The sequence below is a fragment of the Bos indicus x Bos taurus genome, chromosome 28, assembly GCF_003369695.1.
Source record: "Bos indicus x Bos taurus breed Angus x Brahman F1 hybrid chromosome 28, Bos_hybrid_MaternalHap_v2.0, whole genome shotgun sequence".
In the NCBI taxonomy this organism is placed as follows: Eukaryota; Metazoa; Chordata; class Mammalia; order Artiodactyla; family Bovidae; genus Bos; species Bos indicus x Bos taurus.
Genome location: NC_040103.1, coordinates 10460855 through 10479570, shown reverse-complemented (window position 1 = coordinate 10479570; position 18716 = coordinate 10460855). Strand labels below are relative to the sequence as shown.

The window sequence follows — 18716 nt, the reverse complement described above, 5'->3', positions numbered from 1 at the left end:
TGTGACAAATAGATTCAAGGGGTTAGATCTGATAGACAGAGTGCCTGAAAAATTATGGATGGAGTTTTGTGACATTGTACCAGGAGGCAGTGATCAAAACCATACCCAAGAAAAAGAAATGCAAAAAGGCAAAATGGTTGTTGACAAGGCCTTACAAATAGCTGAGAAAAGAAGAGAAGCTAAAGGCAAAGGAAAAAAAGAAAGACATACCCATTTGAATTCAGAGTTCCAAAGAATAGCAAGGAGAGATAAGAAAGCCTTCCTCAGTGATCAGTGCAAAGAAATAGAGGGAAAAAAATAGAATGGGAAGACTAGAGATCTCTTCAAGAAAATTAGACATACCAAGGGAATATTTCATGCAAAGATGGGCACAATAAATGACAGAAATGGTATGGACCAAACAGAAGCAGAAAATATTAAGAATAGGGGGCAATAATACACAGAACTATACAAAAAGGATCTTCATGACACAGATTATCATGATGGTGTGATCACTCACCTAGAGCCAGACATCCTGGAATGCAAAGTCAACTGGGCCTTAGGAAGCATCACTATGAACAAAGCTAGTGGAGGTGATGGAATTCCAGCTGAGCTAAATCCTAAAAAATGATGCTGTGAAAGTGCTGCACTCAATATGTCAGCAAATTTGGAAAACTTAGCAGTGACTGCAGGACTGGAAAAGTCCAGTTTTCATTTGAATCCCAAAGAAAGGCAATGCTAAAGAATGCCCAATTGCACTCATCTCACACACTGCAAAGCAGCCAGGCTTCAACAGTATGTGAACTGTGAATTTCCAGATGCTCACCCTGCATTACGAAAAGGCAGAGGAACCAAAGATCAAATTGCCAATATCTGCTGGATCATCAAAAAAGCAAAAGAGTTCCAGAAAAACATCTATTTCTGCTTTATTGACTATGCCAAAGCCTTTGACTGTGTGGATCACAATAAACTGTGGAAAATGCTGAAAGAGATGGGAATACCAGACCACCTGACCCACCTCTTGTGAAACCTGTATGCAGGTCAGGAAGCAACAGTTAGAACTGGACACGGAACAACGGACTTGTTCCAAATTGGGAAAGGAGTATGTCACCCTGCTTATTTAACTTATATGCAGAGTCCATCACGAGAAATGTTGGGCTGGAAGAAGCACAAGCTGGAATCAAGATTGCTGGGAGAAATATCAATAACCTCAGATATGCAGATGACACCACCCTTATGGCAGAAAGTGAAGAGGAACTAAAAAGCCTGTTGATGAAAGTGAAAGAGGAGAATGAAAAAGTTGGCTTAAAGCTCAACATTTAGAAAACGAAGATCATGGCATCTGGTCCCATCACTTGATGAGAAATAGATGGGGAAACAGTGGAAACAGTGTCAGACTTTATTTTCTGGGGCCCCAAAATCACTGCAGATGGTGACTGCAGCCATGAAATTAAAAGATGCTTACTCCTTGGAAGGAAAGTTATGACCAACCTAGATAGCATATTCAAAAGCAGAGACATTACTTTGCCAACAAAGGTCTGTCTAGTGAAGGCTATGGTGGTATTTATGTTTTAGTTCTTTTAAGAAGCCATTTGCTGTTTCTATAAAATTCACTTGCTTGTGAATGCCAATAAGATCAATCAATCTTATTATTTAATCAGGACAGTTCACACCAAACGTGGTATTGCTCTCTTTCTAGACACTGATGAGAATATTAAGGCAATAATGGAAGCCAAGGAGATAAGGAAATAGGTACATGAATAGTCTGGACTGGATTTAAAACTTCACTTGTGTTTGAATAAAGAAAAGTTATAAGAATTATCAAGTGTGGCTTTCCCATTTTGAAATGCTAAAATAAGAATCCTCTTCCCTGCCCAAGGAGAAAAGAGAAAAAGTGAGATCCTTCCAAGGTATGAATACAGAGGAGAGAGTGAACCTAGGGGAGGTAAGGAGTAGCCATGCTTCCATCTTTCCTCTGCACCACTCAGCCCTGGTGGCTTCACTTGGCCATGAAGAGTTCTCTCATTCAGTCATTCTACAGATACCTGCAAGTATGCCAGGCTTTGGAGACACAATCTGTTATTTTTACTTAACCTTTTCCCCCTTAAGACTATGTTTTGTCTGACAAAAGAAACTGTTAAGTTTCTTCCTATTTTATTTTTGTACATGACACTTCAATCACAGTGATGGAGTCAGAGTAATATCAGCCATGGACACAAGTCTTCTAGAAAATGGCAAAGTTTTGCTTGCTGAAGAAAGAAGAATTTTATAAACTCTTTTAAGAATCTGTAGATCAAAACTAGAAGTCTACCCCAAGAAGAATATAAAGCAAATCAATGTAAAAAAATGTATATTATTCATGGGACTTGAAGATTTTACCTATAATTATCATGTTGTATTGCTATATAGTATATTTACATATATACACATATATGTACACACACACATACTGTGTGGACAAAGAATGAAGCCTGCCATTTAATTAAACAAAGGATGCTGTCGCCATCAGCCCAGCAACCACTGCAGCCACCCAAACAGTGTACCTGAGGGGATTCAGGATGGAGAAAAGCAGGATCCAGGCCCTGAGAGTTAAGGTGCGTATCAAAGGAATGATTTCAGGGAGCCCAGACTCTTGCATCTTCCCATATATAGAAACGCACAAAATTCACTAACTTCAGATGTCTGGTTTTCTTTAATTGTAATCTTTTGATGTTCTGACTACTTATTTATTTATTGCAAAAACCTGCATATCCTGGCTCCTCCCTTACCTTTTAGAACAGTTGCCCAGAGCTGAGAGGCTGCTCCTGGGATTAAGTCCTAAGTAAGTCCACCAAATAAAACACAACTTCCAACTTTTAGATGGTGCAATATTTTTTTTTTTCAGTTGACAACACACACACACATTACAGTGAAGTTTTTAAATGCTTTTTTCCTTTTTGTAAGGCTTCTAAAAAACTCCCTCCTCATTTTCACAAGAATACTATAAAAAGTGGTTTAAAGTTCTGCCCTTTCTCCTTCACTTCTCTCTCCTTCTTCATCAATATTTATTGAGTGCTTAATATATACACTAGGTATTGGAGATACGACACATTCAACCTCATGGTTCATGCCTTGGTATCTCACGATATCTCAATCCTAAAAGTGGTAAGGCAAGTTCATTCCATATAACTTCACATCTGATTTTAAATGACCCATTGGCTAAGATTCTACAGAAGGGGTCATTAGAAAATGTGGATGACAGCAGGAAAATAGGCATGCTGCATTTTTTTCCAAGGAATTTAATGCTAACCAGTTGACTCTTTTTTCTCATTCTTTTTCAAATAACAGAAATGTTTAAAAGTTTACCTGAATATACTCTGTAAGAGTGTTAAAGACTTGTTTTGCCACTTGAATAGCTTTGGAGAAATTCCTTTGTCCTTGTTCATCAATGACATCTTTTCCAGAGTAATACCAATAGAAATCACTAATTGATTCCTGAAAAAAAAGAGATGATAGGATTTAGGATTAAGGAATATTCTGAAGCTATCAAAGACCTGTCCAGTTTTGGACTCTTTAAAGGAAATCATTTTAAATAACAGATTGGATGCAAACAAAAATATCTGTGAAATAAACACTATTTTCAATGATTTTCCTAAACATAAAATATGGCAAATCCTCCCTAGATATAAATAACATCTGGAGAGAAAATAAGCAGAAAACTTAGCTTTAAAGATGACTTTTTGTCTCTGATGACCTTGAAATTCAGAAACATAAGGATTCATAACACTAATGCATATTTATCCATAGAGTATTTAAATATTACTATGTGAACATAGAAATTAGACAAATCATAGAATATAAACATCTAGTCTACTTTTTCTCCAGTAAAGCCAGTAACATTTCTTTAATGAGAATTTCAGAATGTTCCTGACTTGTATAAAGGCCCTGGAAGAAACTGGCTGGATTCCTTATAAATACTGACAACAATTGTAAATAAACATCTAAATATGATCGATCTGTCCAAACAGGATGTTTTCAACAATGGCTCACATTTTAAAGGAATTTTAGTTGCCTAAATGAATAATATAATTTGGGCTACCATGTAAACCACATTCAGGTTTTGAGATATGATTTTGAAAGTTACAAATACATTTCAGCAAAGCTTCTTGATATATTTGCTTCAGAACTAGCCTTTTTCTCCATTAGTTTTAGGTAAGAGTGTTGTGCTTTTACACATTCAAAGATTAAGCAAGAAACAGAGAGTTTGTGATTTTAAATGTGCTACACCTGATTTCCTTCTAAATAAAATGAAAAATAGAAGATGGCGGAGGAGTAGGACGGGGAGAACACTTTCTCCCCCACAAATTCATCAAAAGAGCATTTAAACGTCGAGTAAATTCCACAAAACAACTTCTGAATGCCGGCAGAGGACATCAGGCACCCAGAAAAGCAACCCAACTCTTCGAAAGGAGGTAGGAAAAAATATTAAAAACAAAAAATGAAAAATAAAAGTATAAAATTTCATTAAGAGACCTACACCTTCAGATTCAGTTCTAGTAACATGTAGAATATTACTAGAGTATTGAAGATATTTTTAAGTGATGGAGTGTTAGGCTGAATTTTTTCATCAGACATTTGGAGAGCTGAAAAGAATTGACCTTAGTCTCTTATATTTAAGCGTATGTTAGGTAGTTTGAAAGCCTTTCTTTCCCATTTTTAGTAGTGTTTCAAATATTCTTCTGCCATTTATTTATCAACCACAGAGGAAGGAAAAGAGCATGTTCATGCTTTACAAATTGAAAAGGAATTTAAAATGCCATCAAGCTAAAAAGTGCAGGGAAAAAAATATTCCCACTTATAGAAAGAGCCAGAATCAAAGGCAAAGACAATAGTGGCGGTTTTAGTCTAATATTTGGGGAAAGACTGTGATCAAAGAAAAATAGCTCAATAAGTTTTGACCTCATAAGTCAAAACACATTATACCATGTCAGTTTCACAACTGCCATAACATGACAACTAGCCAACATTTTAATTTGCTACTAATATAAAGCTACATACCTGAACTCTCAGAAGGTAGTCTACAGTAGAGATGATTATGTTGACAGTTGTATTATTGCCAGTCTGAGTTCTCAGATAATTTTGAAAATCTACATAAGATCAAAAGATGTTATTAAAGTGCATTCAAAAATTTAAAATGAATTCTTTGAACAATTCTAAGAGCAAATGGTGTCTACACCAAAATCACTGCAGCTTCTGTAGTGTTATATCTGATAGTTTGAACACTGAATAATTTATATTTTCCATAAAAAGTGAGCACCTCAAAAACAAACCTAGGTGCTTCACATAATATCAATATTTAAATTTCACCTAAGAGGTTTGTTAACACCTGTGTCCTGATTCCTCGCTCTAGAGCTCTGGGCATGTGAATGACTGAAAAGGACTTCCATCCTGTAGGATGGAGTAATTAAATGATTTATTCCATAATCTCTTGTTAAGAAAAAAAAAAATCAAGATAAAGCTGCTGCCTTCACAGATGCACAAGCCTGATACATATGATCCATAAACAACGGATGGAAATACATCGTGGCAAGTTACATAGTGAAGTAGATTCCCCCAGTTAAAGAGAAGAGGTAAAAAAAGAAATAAACCTACATATGTCTCCATAGCTATTTATTGTATTTAATCTACATCTTTCTTCACAATCTGAATCCTTCTATCAGCTGTCTTCTCCAGCATGAGAACTAATAAGAGTTATAAAATTCATGTTTTGAAAGTCTAAATTGTGAACAAAATTTCTTGAGATTTTCTTTATATCAAATATGCACATTACATTTTTAAAACCTAAAAATTGTCTTCAAGCAAGTCAATTTTAATTAAAAAATAGCACATATGTGTAAAATGTACAAACCAATGCTATTCTAGAGCTTTGCTTTTCAAATTATTGATTGTACCCATATGCCATTCATATGGGCTTCCCTGGTGACTCAGATGGTAAAGAATCTGCCTGCAATGCCATTCAAGTAATAGTGTATTAATTATTCCTTTAGAAAATTCAGCATTACTGTAATTTTATCAGTAAAAAAAATCTCTCTTTAGAATATCAATACCTTAAAAGGATTTATTTAGAGGGGGAAAAAAAGAATTAAGTGAAATCACTAGCAAAAGACTTTGAAAGACTCAGTGACATAGAAAAACCCCAGGGCCAATGCTCAGATTTTAAGAACCGTTTCTCGACCTAGGAGAAGCAGAATAATTAGAACTAAGAGGCTCCTGTTATTACTGGCTTCAAAATGCTTATTGCTGGGTACCATGAACGGTCTGGGGTCTCACAAACCTGAGTTGTGTCCCTCACAAAGCAGTTGCAAGAAGCGGAAGAGGTCACAGGTGAATTCGTCATCCTGCAGAACCTTTTCTCCTGCAGGAAGTCCAGAGGGACCCGATGTTATCAACCACTTTAGCCTCAACCTCCCTTTGTATCCCCACCTCCATCAAACTTGCATGTTCATCTAGCATCGTCTGAACCAAAAACAGTCACAAATCATAGCCACTTTTCTATCTGAAGCTCTTAAGATCATGCGCTTGACAGATAGATGCACTTTTTCTTGGTAAGAAAAGAACATTTGACTCTTAAAAACTCAGATCTCTCTCTGTTAAAAGTAGCAGCATGGGTTTGGCAACATTTTAGAAACAACCTGAAGAGGTTTAGAGATTTGAACTTTTCCCCCCTTTCTATCTTTCTCTTTGTGTAGGATCTCTGCCTCTCTTACAAATGTGAAAGTTAAATCTGCTTTGTTCCTAGAGTCTAACCAAATGTTTCAATACAAAGGTGTTCGGTATATATATAAAACAGGGCTAAAAGTTTCTGGTATTCACATATTAATTAAAGGATTTCTGTGAAAATTCTAAATGACCAGAAAATGGTTCTTAACTCATTTCAATGAATTCTCTCATGAGCTTGTCCAAATAGAGCGCTCATTGGTTGTAGCATTCCACCAGAAGAGGAAGAACTGGCAAGCAGACCTAACTCCAAATATCAAACCAAAACAAAGACTTTGCTGACTCCTGCTAAGAGAGCTAAACCTAACAAAGCAATGTGCAAAGGAGGACATCTCAGAGCCATTGGAGGTGTTCTGCATCATTCAACACTAACTATACGTGTGGGGGGTGGCCAGCATGAAGCCTTAGGAAAGGGTTCAGATATTTCACCTCTATTTCAATTTAAATGTACCTTGATCACAAGTTACTCTGAAAGCAAAAACACAGAGAATGAAACAAACAAAAAACCAGCACCACACAAATGAAAGTTGAATTTAAAAGCATAGAGTGTCCATGAAAAAAACACTGTCAACATTATGAGTGTATGCTCTGGAATCTCAATTTGTTTAGAAAGCAAAATGACAAAAAACATAAAAATGTTGTTTGGCAAGTGAATGAATATACTCATGTATTTAAAAAAATAATAATAACTTTTCAGACTGGAAATACTTTGGGCTAGGAAAGAAAACTATGCAATGATCATGTGTTTACTGGAACTGAAATTATGAATGATCATAATGATAGAGAGATGATGGACTTACCAGTCTGCAGTCTGTGACTTTCAAAGTGAGAGGCTTCATATAATGGGAGGGTTAGGAAGCAAAACCATTTTGAAAACTAATATAAACATTAAAAAAAGTACATAAAATCACTGTACTGGTTTCCCTATGAGCCTGCAAGATATGATATTTGGTGACCAAACTAAGGTCACCATGTCTATAAATGTGACATGGCAAATCTAAATGTTTAAATGTGTATTGTTTTGAATCTTAATACATGGCTGATAAGCCCATTTCTCAGTGTTTACATTCATGACAGGATAGGAAAAAAGGAACAGTCTAGACTAATAAACAAACTAAACTCTTCACTGATGACACTTTGTATCATTTCATGAAGATACTTTAAAATGATATTTAAATTAAAATATTATGAGTTAGTTACATAGACTTATTGACTTTTTCCTTGTTGAACCCATCTAAAATGTTTTGTTTTTTCGATTTTCAGAAAATTGAATCAATAAAACCAAGGACATACTATCAATCTTCATAACTTTAATGTGGAATAAGTAACCCCTGGTAGAAAGTATTCAGAAAAGTTAACACTGAAATAAATTAACATGTAGTCTACCAGTGTACCTAGAAATGCTCTGTACAATGCACATTAATTTATAACGTAACATTTTATTTTTTGTTGGCATGCACAGTATCTTTTAGACTGTACACCGAAACACACACAAGTGACTTCACTTACGGTGGACACGCTGCACACAGCAGAACAAGAGAGAGAAGGGAGGGGAAAGGGGGCAGGTCAAGCCTTCGTTTCCCATCAGGCGGTACAGGTTATTGACTAGAGTACTGCTGCTTAATGAATACACTCCTATCTGATTAAAATGCTGCCATTGCCCATGCTGCCGGTAGGTGGTGCAGGAACAAAGACGGAGGATGGCTTTATGTCTGCAGAAGGTACACGGGCACCAGTCTACTTTGGGATGTGCGCAAAAGAAATTCCATTGTAAGATGGAAACTAAGGTTAATAAGAAATAACGAAATGGAGTAAAATGTAGTTGAAAGTGCTCTTACATTTTAAATGTCTTATTTGCAATAGCTGCATGATGGCCAAATGTAGCTATTGTGAAGGGCACTCCTTTGGTTTTGTTTTCAATTATAAAGGGCTTATCATTTCTAACACTTTAACAAAGGGGAAAGTTATTTCAATACTGTTGTGATGATGATTTTGTTCCTTGCGCTTTAGGTTTCTCATCTATAAAATGAATGGAAAATGTATACTGTATACCTCACTGGCTCTACATAATCTATCTGACCCTTTTTTTAATCAATTGTGGAAAGGTTAATATTATTAGGAGCAGTGGCAATGACACTAAATAAAGATGGGAACAACATGCCTATGTGATAAATACAGTTACGTGAACTTAGGTGTTAAGAATGTTTATATTTTCAAAAAGTTGCCTGAATTTTAATGGACCAAATATTATAAAAACTATAAATTTTCACCTGAAAATAATATTAGGTAGACCTTATTTATTCAAGCTACCAATAAAAAGTAATTCCTCTTTTAGAGATACAATAAAATTAAAATACTTTAAAAAGCTTTTCTACTCCCAAATGGTTTATCTAATTAAAAAAAAAGTACACAAAGTTTTGCTTAAGTTCAATTAAAACAAAGTTGTTTTTACTTAGACTGTCCATAGATATAGCTCAAAATTTGCAGACCTAGCTCCAGAAAGATTTGTTACTAATTAATTATCAATAACGGTTACTAAAATTAGTGAAATAAATAAAAAGATCACTAAATATATAAACAACTGCATAAGCATCAATAGACTCCAGAAGACTAAGATCTCCAGTGTTGTAGGGTCTTGCTATGTCAATATCTCTATAATGTGGAGATAAAAAAGTGAGTAGTATGAAACATGAGACTGGCTGCATTGAACAATTCCCTAAAATCTACTGTTAAGTGGATCTCCAGAGCCCCCATTGCCATGGAGGAAATAATTCTGATCACAGATCTTTAGAGAACTTAAATATTTACTTTGTATATGGAAAAACTGAAGGATAAAGGCTAAAAATACTTTTAAATAGTGAAAAGTTAGGTATTTAATTCCATGTATGTAGTTTTAGTATCATTGCTTAAATGATCTAAATATGGCTGCTTAAATAATATTACAACTCAACTAGTAAAGAATTAAAAATTTATGATTTATTCATTTGGTCATGTTTTGTAGCTTTGGGGATCTTAATTCTCTGACCAGGGATCGAACTCCTGCCCCCTGTAGTGGGAGCACAGAGTCCTAACTACTGGGTCACCAGGGAATTCCCCAAGAATAAAAAACTTGAAAATGGATTTATAGCTAGCATTTAGTGACTATAGTGTGCTAGGCATTGTGCTAGACATATTTTCTCATCATTTCATTTCATGTTTGCAATAATCCTAAAATGAGGTGATATGATCCCATTTTGTGGTTTGGAAAACAACTGAGAAATAAGTAACTTGACTACTGTCGTAGAGCTATTAACAGGCAAAAGACTTTAATTGAGTAAACTTCAAGAAACACTCATTATGTGTCCCCTGTGTGCTAGGCACTTTGTGAGATGCTGGGGATAAAAAAGACTAATGGACACAATTCCTAACCTCAAGAAGGTCACAGTCAGGCAACAAACAGGTAATTTCTACACTGTGGTCTCTCTAAATGCAGGGTGCCATCGTTCCTCCACTTCATAAAGTTCACATCAGTAATCAATCTTTGACTAACAATCATTTTGCTTATTGTTTATCTTCAATTGTGGACTCCTAACTTGTTTTCAATTTTAGAACCCAGGGAAAACCATATTTTAGACATGTGGCTTTGGAAAAATCAATTCACCTTTCTGACTCTTTTTACATCATTTTGATATGGGACTTAAAAATCTCCTGACTTCCATATTTCATAGGGCTGCTATGATAATCAAATTGGTTCAAACAAGTACAATTGCTTTGAAATATGCAAAGCACAATAGGAATCAATGTGAAGTTTTAATAGCATGAAGTAATTTTAAAAGCCCTAGATTTCTAAAATATAGAATTCCAATGGGTTGTGAATATAATAAATCAGTTATAATTTGATTAAATGTATTTATTTAAGGTAACAACCTAATACTATGTATAAAATGCATTCCTAGATAATAAAAATGATCACTGTATGAAATAAATTAGATAATAGATAATATGAATAATAGAATTAAAGGCTGCTGCTAAGTCACTTTAGTTGTATCCGACTCTGTGCGACCCCATAGACGGCAGCCCACCAGGCTCCCCCGTCCCTGGGATTCTCCAGGCAAGAACACTGGAGTGGGGTGCCATTTCCTTCTCCAATGCATGAAAGTGAAAAGTGAAAGTGAAGTTGCTCAGTCGTCTCCGACTCTTCGTGACCCCATGGACTGCAGCCTACCAGGCTCCTCTGCCCATGGGATTTTCCAGGCAAGAGTACTGGAGTGGGGTGCCATTGCCTTCTCTGAATTAAAGGCTAGCAGTGGAGAAAAAAATCTTTTGCTTTCAAACATGATTTCAGATTGTTTTTCTTATAGCCTTTTCTCTTCATTTTTTTTCCTTTTTTTTTAACTGAAATATATATATATATATATAGTCTATTTGGTATTCTAGCACTACTGAGAATGAGAAATCTGTGAATTTTAGTTAGTAGATTCTACTGGAAGCATTTTGAAGAGTGAATGTGGGAATTTAGATTCCAAGTGAATCAACACAAAAAACATAATATCACAGAAGTGTTACTTATATAATGGCTCTCCAAGATCTCAGAAAGAAAGTGCAAGTTCCCTGTCAGGGTAAAGAAGGTCCTTTAGGGTCTCCCACAAACTACCTTTCCATCCTCTAGTGAGTTCATTTCTTTTCAATCACACCAGGTTAGTTACCGTTCTCCCATATGTTTTGTACCTTAAACTTGGCATATGGGGATCTCTTTCACTGGGATGCTTTTCTTTGCCTTCTTATCTACCAGATAAACTTCTACTTCAGGCTCTGTGTTACACCTATGATGATATACTTCCCCCAGCCCTGGCAGCTAAGTATCAGCTCAGTTTTCTTTTAAACAGAGGGCATTGCTCTGAAGTTGCTTATTTACAAGTGTAAACGGCAACCCACTCCAGTACTCTTGCCTAGAAAATCCCATGGATGGAGGAGCCTGGTTGGCTACAGTCCATGGGGTCGCAAAGAGTCGGACACGACTGAGCTACTTCTCTCTCTCTCTCTACACAATACTCTGGATTTCCTATATAAATCCAATGTCTAGGACAGTATCTAGCACATAATAGCCACTCAAATTTAAATGAGTGCTTCAAAGTTTAAAAACTGTACAAGGATGTTAAAAAAATCTATTTAGTGCCATGAACCATAGGCTTTCCTTGAAGAGAATATTTACACAGGCATAGGAGAGTAATATAGTTAGGATCCAGATGGATACCAGGATCTACTGGATTCCATGTGGGAAAGTACCCTTGGGACAATCTGGGGTGGAAGATAGCCAATAAATAATTAAGCACTAAAAACACTAAAAAAAATCAGGGTGGTCAATATTTAAAGATTTCTACAATTATCCTTTTGATTAATTAATTGAAAGGAAACCTTTTCACTCAACTTCACATAAACTTCATGAGGTCACTATAAATATATAGGCAAGAACCTCAGTGCAACACATTACCAAATACAGGTGGAAATGGAAGAAGCTTAACTTGTATTAATGTTTTATATAACATTTTAGAAAATCAAACAATTTCTGAGGAATCAGATCAGCTTGCAAATTTTAACTTGTTTATAAAGTCAAGGATCCCTGCAAAATGATTAAAAATATAATGCAGTGTCTTTGACTATATTCCAAGAAGACGTTTGAAAGAAGAAAAATTGCACTTTCAAGCTCATCATGAATTTGTAATGAGGATAAATGTTACTGAGGAGAAACAAATCAAAAATCCAAGGATGGAATGAAATTTCAAAAATTCATAGAAGTTTTTGGTTTTGAGCTTCATTTCATATAGTAAAATAAAACACATAGGACTAAAAAATATACAGAGAAGACAACACTGAGCACATCACAAAATCTAAACACATCTGAAGAATTTTCTTTTTTTTTTAACAAGGGGGAAGTCCATACTCTTGTATTGAGTGGGCCAAAAATTTCCTTCAGGTTTTTCTGTAAGATGTTATGGAAAAACCAGGTAGGACTTTTTGCCAACCCAAGACAAATGAGGGAAATTTAATAAGGTGGGATAAGGATACATGGCAAACTTACATGACAATGACAGTATAGAAAAAGGAGTGTCAACAATTAGTCCGATAGCCTTACACAGCTGTCCTTCTGTAATTGTGGATACAGGGCTATGACCATGCTATGCCATTTTATATAAGGGACCTGAGCATCTGTGGACAGGAAGAGGGTCCTGGAACCAATCCCTCATGGATACTGAGGGACAGCTGTATACAAACCTCAAAGGAGCATATATTTCCTAATGTTATCTCAATCCAGATGGGAAATATCATGTGTAATCATAAAAAGCTTAAAAGTGGTATTAAAACGTTAACAGTGGATTCAAAAATTGGCAATAGATGGGTGCCTTTGAAGGGAGACATTAGGGGGCCAATAATTCTAACCTAAGCCAATGTGCTGGACACAAAATAAGTCCCTCAAGGACTACTAGAGACTGGAAGGAAAGGGAATTGGCTTGTGGAATTGGCAAATTAAAGAGAAAAAGAATGCCTGCATTTTAGCCTTGATCCTGCCACATTGCTGTGTGACCCTGGACAAGCCATAGAATCTCACTTTGCCTCACTCTATAGTATAAAACAGGGAAAACACCATGGGAAAGTCATGGGTATGAAAAAGTTCATGTATTTAAGTTCCATATTTTCCATAGTGATATAATTTATGGTCATTTCATCATCAGGAACAGATTTATCTTAAAAAAGGCAATTGGTTAGGATTATTTTCTCAGTCCTGAGCTTATACTGCGTAAGCCTCAAGCTCTGAAGCCAATGAGATCACTAACGGATTCAGATTTTTCAGTCTTTTCTATATTTCCCAAGAGGGATGACCTAGGTTCTTTCTCCTATAAAGGGTACATACTTTTCTTAACAGTTGCAGAATCTTAAAAGAATGGCCACGTAACAAAAATTTTAAAAATATGCCAAAGATAGAGTCAGTATAGGTGTTCTCAATCTGGGAAATAGTATAGTAATCATTAGAGCCAATGAGTTGTCATTGCACAGTCTCCTAAGAGGTCTCTTGATGCAGGCAGCAGTGTGTATTGAGAAAGCACAGCTTAATCTCTGAAGCCGTGTTGACACACAAAATACTGTTTAAGAAAATTTCATCCCTTCTTTATCACCATCATATGTCATGCCTTTTAAAGACTACATTGCAATATTAATGTCATCTTTGTTATTATGCTAGCCTGAAGAGTAAATACTTGCTACTGTTACTAGTGTTCTTTAAATTTGATCTCAAGAATGAAAGTTCATTTCATGTTAGGTTTTTAATATATGATATTTTCAAAGGCATAGAGAAAAACTCTGTAAATCTCTTAATACTTGGAAGTGAACTGGCTGAGTCCAAGGGCTAAAAGGAGACTCTACCATCCACCACCCACCCTGGGTCAGCACTGACTTTCCCATGCACCATTTGGTGCAGCCATAAAGCCACAGTATGTCCAAAACAGAAACGCCACAGGGAAACTACTGCACACATTCACTCATTTACACAATAGCTGCAAACACTGGGTCCACCAGGACTTCTTTTAAATGAAAGAACAGAACCAAACAAATCCAAGACCATCGTTTAAATGCTTGTTGCCCCTTCATGTCTACTATGTTAATAACTACACATCCTCATAGGAAGAAAAGAAAAAAAAGGAAAGCTTGATACATAAGTTTTAAAAGTAAAAGGATGCATAATGATGAAAAGTAAATCATCTACTTGCTAAAATGGTCTAGAAAAGGAAAAATGCACAAAAACTGTCACTATCAAGACTGTACATCAAGCTAACAATAAATAAAGGAGCAAATAAAGAAAAGGCAGTTCATTTTTAATAATTACCACGCTCATGAGTGATGACTGAGGAAGGGAGAATATACATGGACAGTTGTTGAAAGGAAAGGAAATGGGGAAAAAGAAAAGAAGTTGAGACATTGTTTTTGTTTTGCTGTTTGTAAGGAAATAAAATATAAACGTGTTAATCAATTTGGGCAATAACTTTTGTGTGCATCTTTAAAAAGAATAAACTAACCAAACCAATCTCATATTGAGAGACAGGATTAATTCTTATATCAAGATGGCTGCTCTTATCAAGTTATTTCTGAATTGGGACTCACAAGTGTTATTCCAATCCATATCTGGTTGATAAAAGTCTAGGAGGCCAGGAAAATAAACCTGTGTGGTCACTATTTCTCTGTGGGAGCTGATGTAAAGAGTGACACAGAACGATGAATGGAATTATGTTCAGAGCCTCTGGTCCATTAGGTAAAAACTTCAGGGGAAAATAAAATTGATTTCTAATTCCAAAACAGGGAAGTCAGACTTTAGATAGAGAACTGACTCATTTTTAGGCACTTTACAGCTGGAAAAACCCTAGGACTTCTGTGAAACCTTAAAGGCAATGCAGTTAATGGGATGTGGGCTTTGTAGTGGCTCTGAATTCTCCAGACAGGTCCACTGGGCCAGGAGTTGTAACAGGTGACACAAATGTTAGTAATGAAGATATTTAGCTTGATGTTCCTTTTCAGAATATCTAAGTAAGTTCAGAATTCTGCTAGTGATTTTTCTTGAAGGTAGCTAACCCAGTTAAATAACCAATAATAATCAAGTATTAACTTGATGTCTGAACTTCTACATCCAAATGCCAAGCAGAAAAGAAAATTACACAGGTGGTATAGAAGCAGCAGCATTAGAATATGGATAAATGATCATCTTTAAAATACAGGAGGAAAAATGTGACTAAATTATTTTTCCTGTTGTGAGAACAAAATTATACAGAGATAATTAGAAAGATTTGTTAATTCTAAACTATTTCAGAAAGGCAAGCAGACTACCAATGGCAGAGGGGAGAAAATTTATTTTTTTGCAATAAGCGTAGTTTTTTAGAAGACCCAATGTTCTAAAACTAATAATACATTGATAAGATGACAACTCCAAACCAGACAAACAAAAACAGATAAACACACAGGGCCTTACTCAAACTAAAATAACTTAAAAATCAAACACAAAAGAATAAAAACAAATCAAAACCAAAAATAGAGATGATACTTTTTTCTTAATAGATACCAAAATGAATGTGAAGCAACAATTATTTCTGCTTTAAATGCACAGTGTGCTAAATTTTCTAGTTTATACATCTATTTAAAGAGAGAAAAACTCTATTATGTGGGTTATTTTTATGCACATGTACATTAAATGATCAAAGTTATTTAAACACAAAAATTACTCTTTATTTTCTTAAACAATTTGTACTTGCAAAGACATACGGATTTATCAAATAGAAGGATAACTGAGCTAAAAGGGAAGAGTAGTAAGAATACTGATGGCCTGAAGGCTCTGAAAGCATTACTATCCTAAGGAGATAGAATCTAGAAACCTGACAGTTTGCTAAAATGGCCAAAGGAAGTCAAACATTTTCTAATTTGGCTCATCCATGCACTTTTTAATTTTAGATATAATTCTCTGATAAGGGTTCTTTATTTACTACCCAGCTAGGGGAAAGGTCACAGACAGTGGGTCTGGAATAAAAAGGAGTCAATTACCAACATGGAAGGTTAGGTTTGGGGTCTTGGATGTGACCTACGTGGGTGTCTAACTATGAACTTTTAAATGAGTCATGTAAGCATGGTGTCCATTTAGATAACCTCACATCTCTCTGTACTGGAAAGGTAATTTCAGGGAAGAAGTGGGGACAGGTATCTTTTTAATTTAAGTGAGCAGTACCTGATCCTTCCTCAGTCACCATCCCAAGTCCTTCAGCTTTGTTTTGTCGCTCAAATGCATTTAGGTCGAGGACACTGCAATAACAGGGAGAAAAACATTTAGAGGACTAACAGAACCTTTCCTTTCTTCAGAAGGGCAAATGTATATCATGAAGTGTGAACCGAATGTTATTATGCATTGAAAACATACCCTGACTCAATGTCTACCAATAGTGTTTTTTCGTAGCAGACTACCTTTCCAGGGACCACACTGAAATGATCCATGTGAAAGTCAAATATATAGCATAAATGGGTTTCAACTTGGGAGAACATTACAAAGTCAGTAGGCATACTGAAATATAATTATAATAATCATGTTTTTCCAGTTGGAATAGCTTATCACATTAAGTATGTGTCAGGTTCTTTAGTCAAATGCTATCTGAATGATTTTAAATACTCTAAAAACTACAAAATGATCATAAATTATTTGCTTAAGGATCACTGTAGGGAAGATAAGAGGTGATCTCAAAGTTCACAGAAAAAATGAAATGGAATTTTATGGTTTTCAAAAATCATATAGTATTCATTCTCAAATATGGAGAATATACATTAATTCTCCAAGGTCCTTATTTAAGTACAAGGAAGACTATTTTAAGACATTATTAACATGGAACAAGTTAATAATGCTGTTATTATTAAGCATTTAATAGCAAGATAGAATATAAGACACTTAACAGCAAGATAGAATATAAGACACTTGCCCCACTTGAAAGTGTATTTAACCACTAAAAAATCTTCTGTGAACACAACATTCTAAAACAACTATATACTCCAATAAAAATTAAATTAAAAAATTGTTTCAATAAAAAAATTTTCTGTCTATAAGTACTGTCAGTAATGTAAAACAAGTACTTTTAAAGATACAACCACTGAGTGGAACTAAAGCCAGGAAAGCAGGTGCTTACCTGCATGACTGCATCAGGCCAGCCAGGCTCTGAAAGAAGCCCACGTCCTTTTTCTCCTTGAGGTAGTCAAGCATTTTCTGCAGTAAACAGATAAACCACATGGTCACTGAACACAAATCTTATTTTTTGTTAAATAAGAAACAACAAAACATTCTTTCTATGCTAAAATAAAGATTAAAAATATCAGTGCACACAAACATGACCATGAAATAGTGACACGCGTGTCACATCAAGAGGCTTGCACATTTCTGCGCATGTGCAGCAGGACATACCCATGGCTTTGCCTTACAAAACACCAGGAGCAGCATAAATATCGGGGAAAATAGAACTCTTAGTTCTCTTCAAGTCACTCTGTAAGTATTTGCAGATTCAGATACTTAGTTCAAGTTTACTGGGAACAAGGCCCACCTGAATGCTATTCACAGATTTCACTACAAAAGTGAGCTCCAATGCAAGTTTGATGCATGACACAGGGCACTCAAATCTGGTGCTCTGGGACACACCAGAGGGATGGGGTGGGGAGGGAGGTGGGAGGGGGATTCAGGATGGTGGGACACATGTATACCCATGGCTGATTCACATTGATGTGTGGCAAAAATCACCACAATATTGTAAAGTAATTAGCCTCCAATTAAAATAAACAGATTAATAATAATAAAAAAAAAAGTGAGCTCCTTAAAAAGCAGTCATCCAAGAGCTCTGGGAGAAGGCAATGGCACCCCACTCCAGTACTCTTGCCTGGAAAATCCCATGCATGGAGGAGCTTGGTAGGCTGCAGTCCATGGGGTCACTGAGGTCGGACACAACTGAGCGACTTCACTTTCCCTTTTCACTTTCACGCATTGGAGAAGGAAATGGCAACCCACTCCAGTGTTCTTGCCTGGAGAATCCCAGGGATAGGGGAGCCTAGTGGGCTGCTATCTATGGGGTCGCTCAGAGTCGGACACACCTGAAGTGACTTAGCAAGAGCTCTGACTACCATACGCTGCTAAGACAGAAATTCAGTTTCCATTACCATGGTCTCTAAACTCAAGGAATGGTGGGAATCATTTGACTATTAATTTTTCTCTGTTCTCAGAATGATGTCCAGATTCTGTAGTCAACATATTGGTTAAACATAAATGTAAAAAATACTAACACAGTGCATTGCTGTGAGTATATTGTTACATGCCATAGGGAAACAGCTACTTCGAATGTGAATAGGATATGCTGTAGGTTTCAAATAAGTACATTCAAGATGATAAGAGAAACACTAAGGAGATAAAGACACTGATCTTCTCTGAATCTTAAATCACTTCA

General features: G+C 35.8%; 1 protein-coding gene across 1 annotated transcript in view; it reads right to left on the bottom strand.

Annotated features, from left to right (window-relative positions):
- RYR2 (ryanodine receptor 2) overlaps positions 1-18716 on the bottom strand; it is an 830352-nt gene that overhangs the window by 70630 nt on the left and 741006 nt on the right. Inside the window, exons 84-88 of the mRNA XM_027531123.1 lie at positions 17418-17494; positions 16475-16548; positions 6293-6373; positions 5017-5105; positions 3325-3453 (exon numbers count right to left, since the gene is read on the bottom strand). Of these exons, the coding sequence (XP_027386924.1) occupies positions 3325-3453; positions 5017-5105; positions 6293-6373; positions 16475-16548; positions 17418-17494 (450 nt within the window). The remainder of the gene's footprint in view (positions 1-3324; positions 3454-5016; positions 5106-6292; positions 6374-16474; positions 16549-17417; positions 17495-18716) is intronic.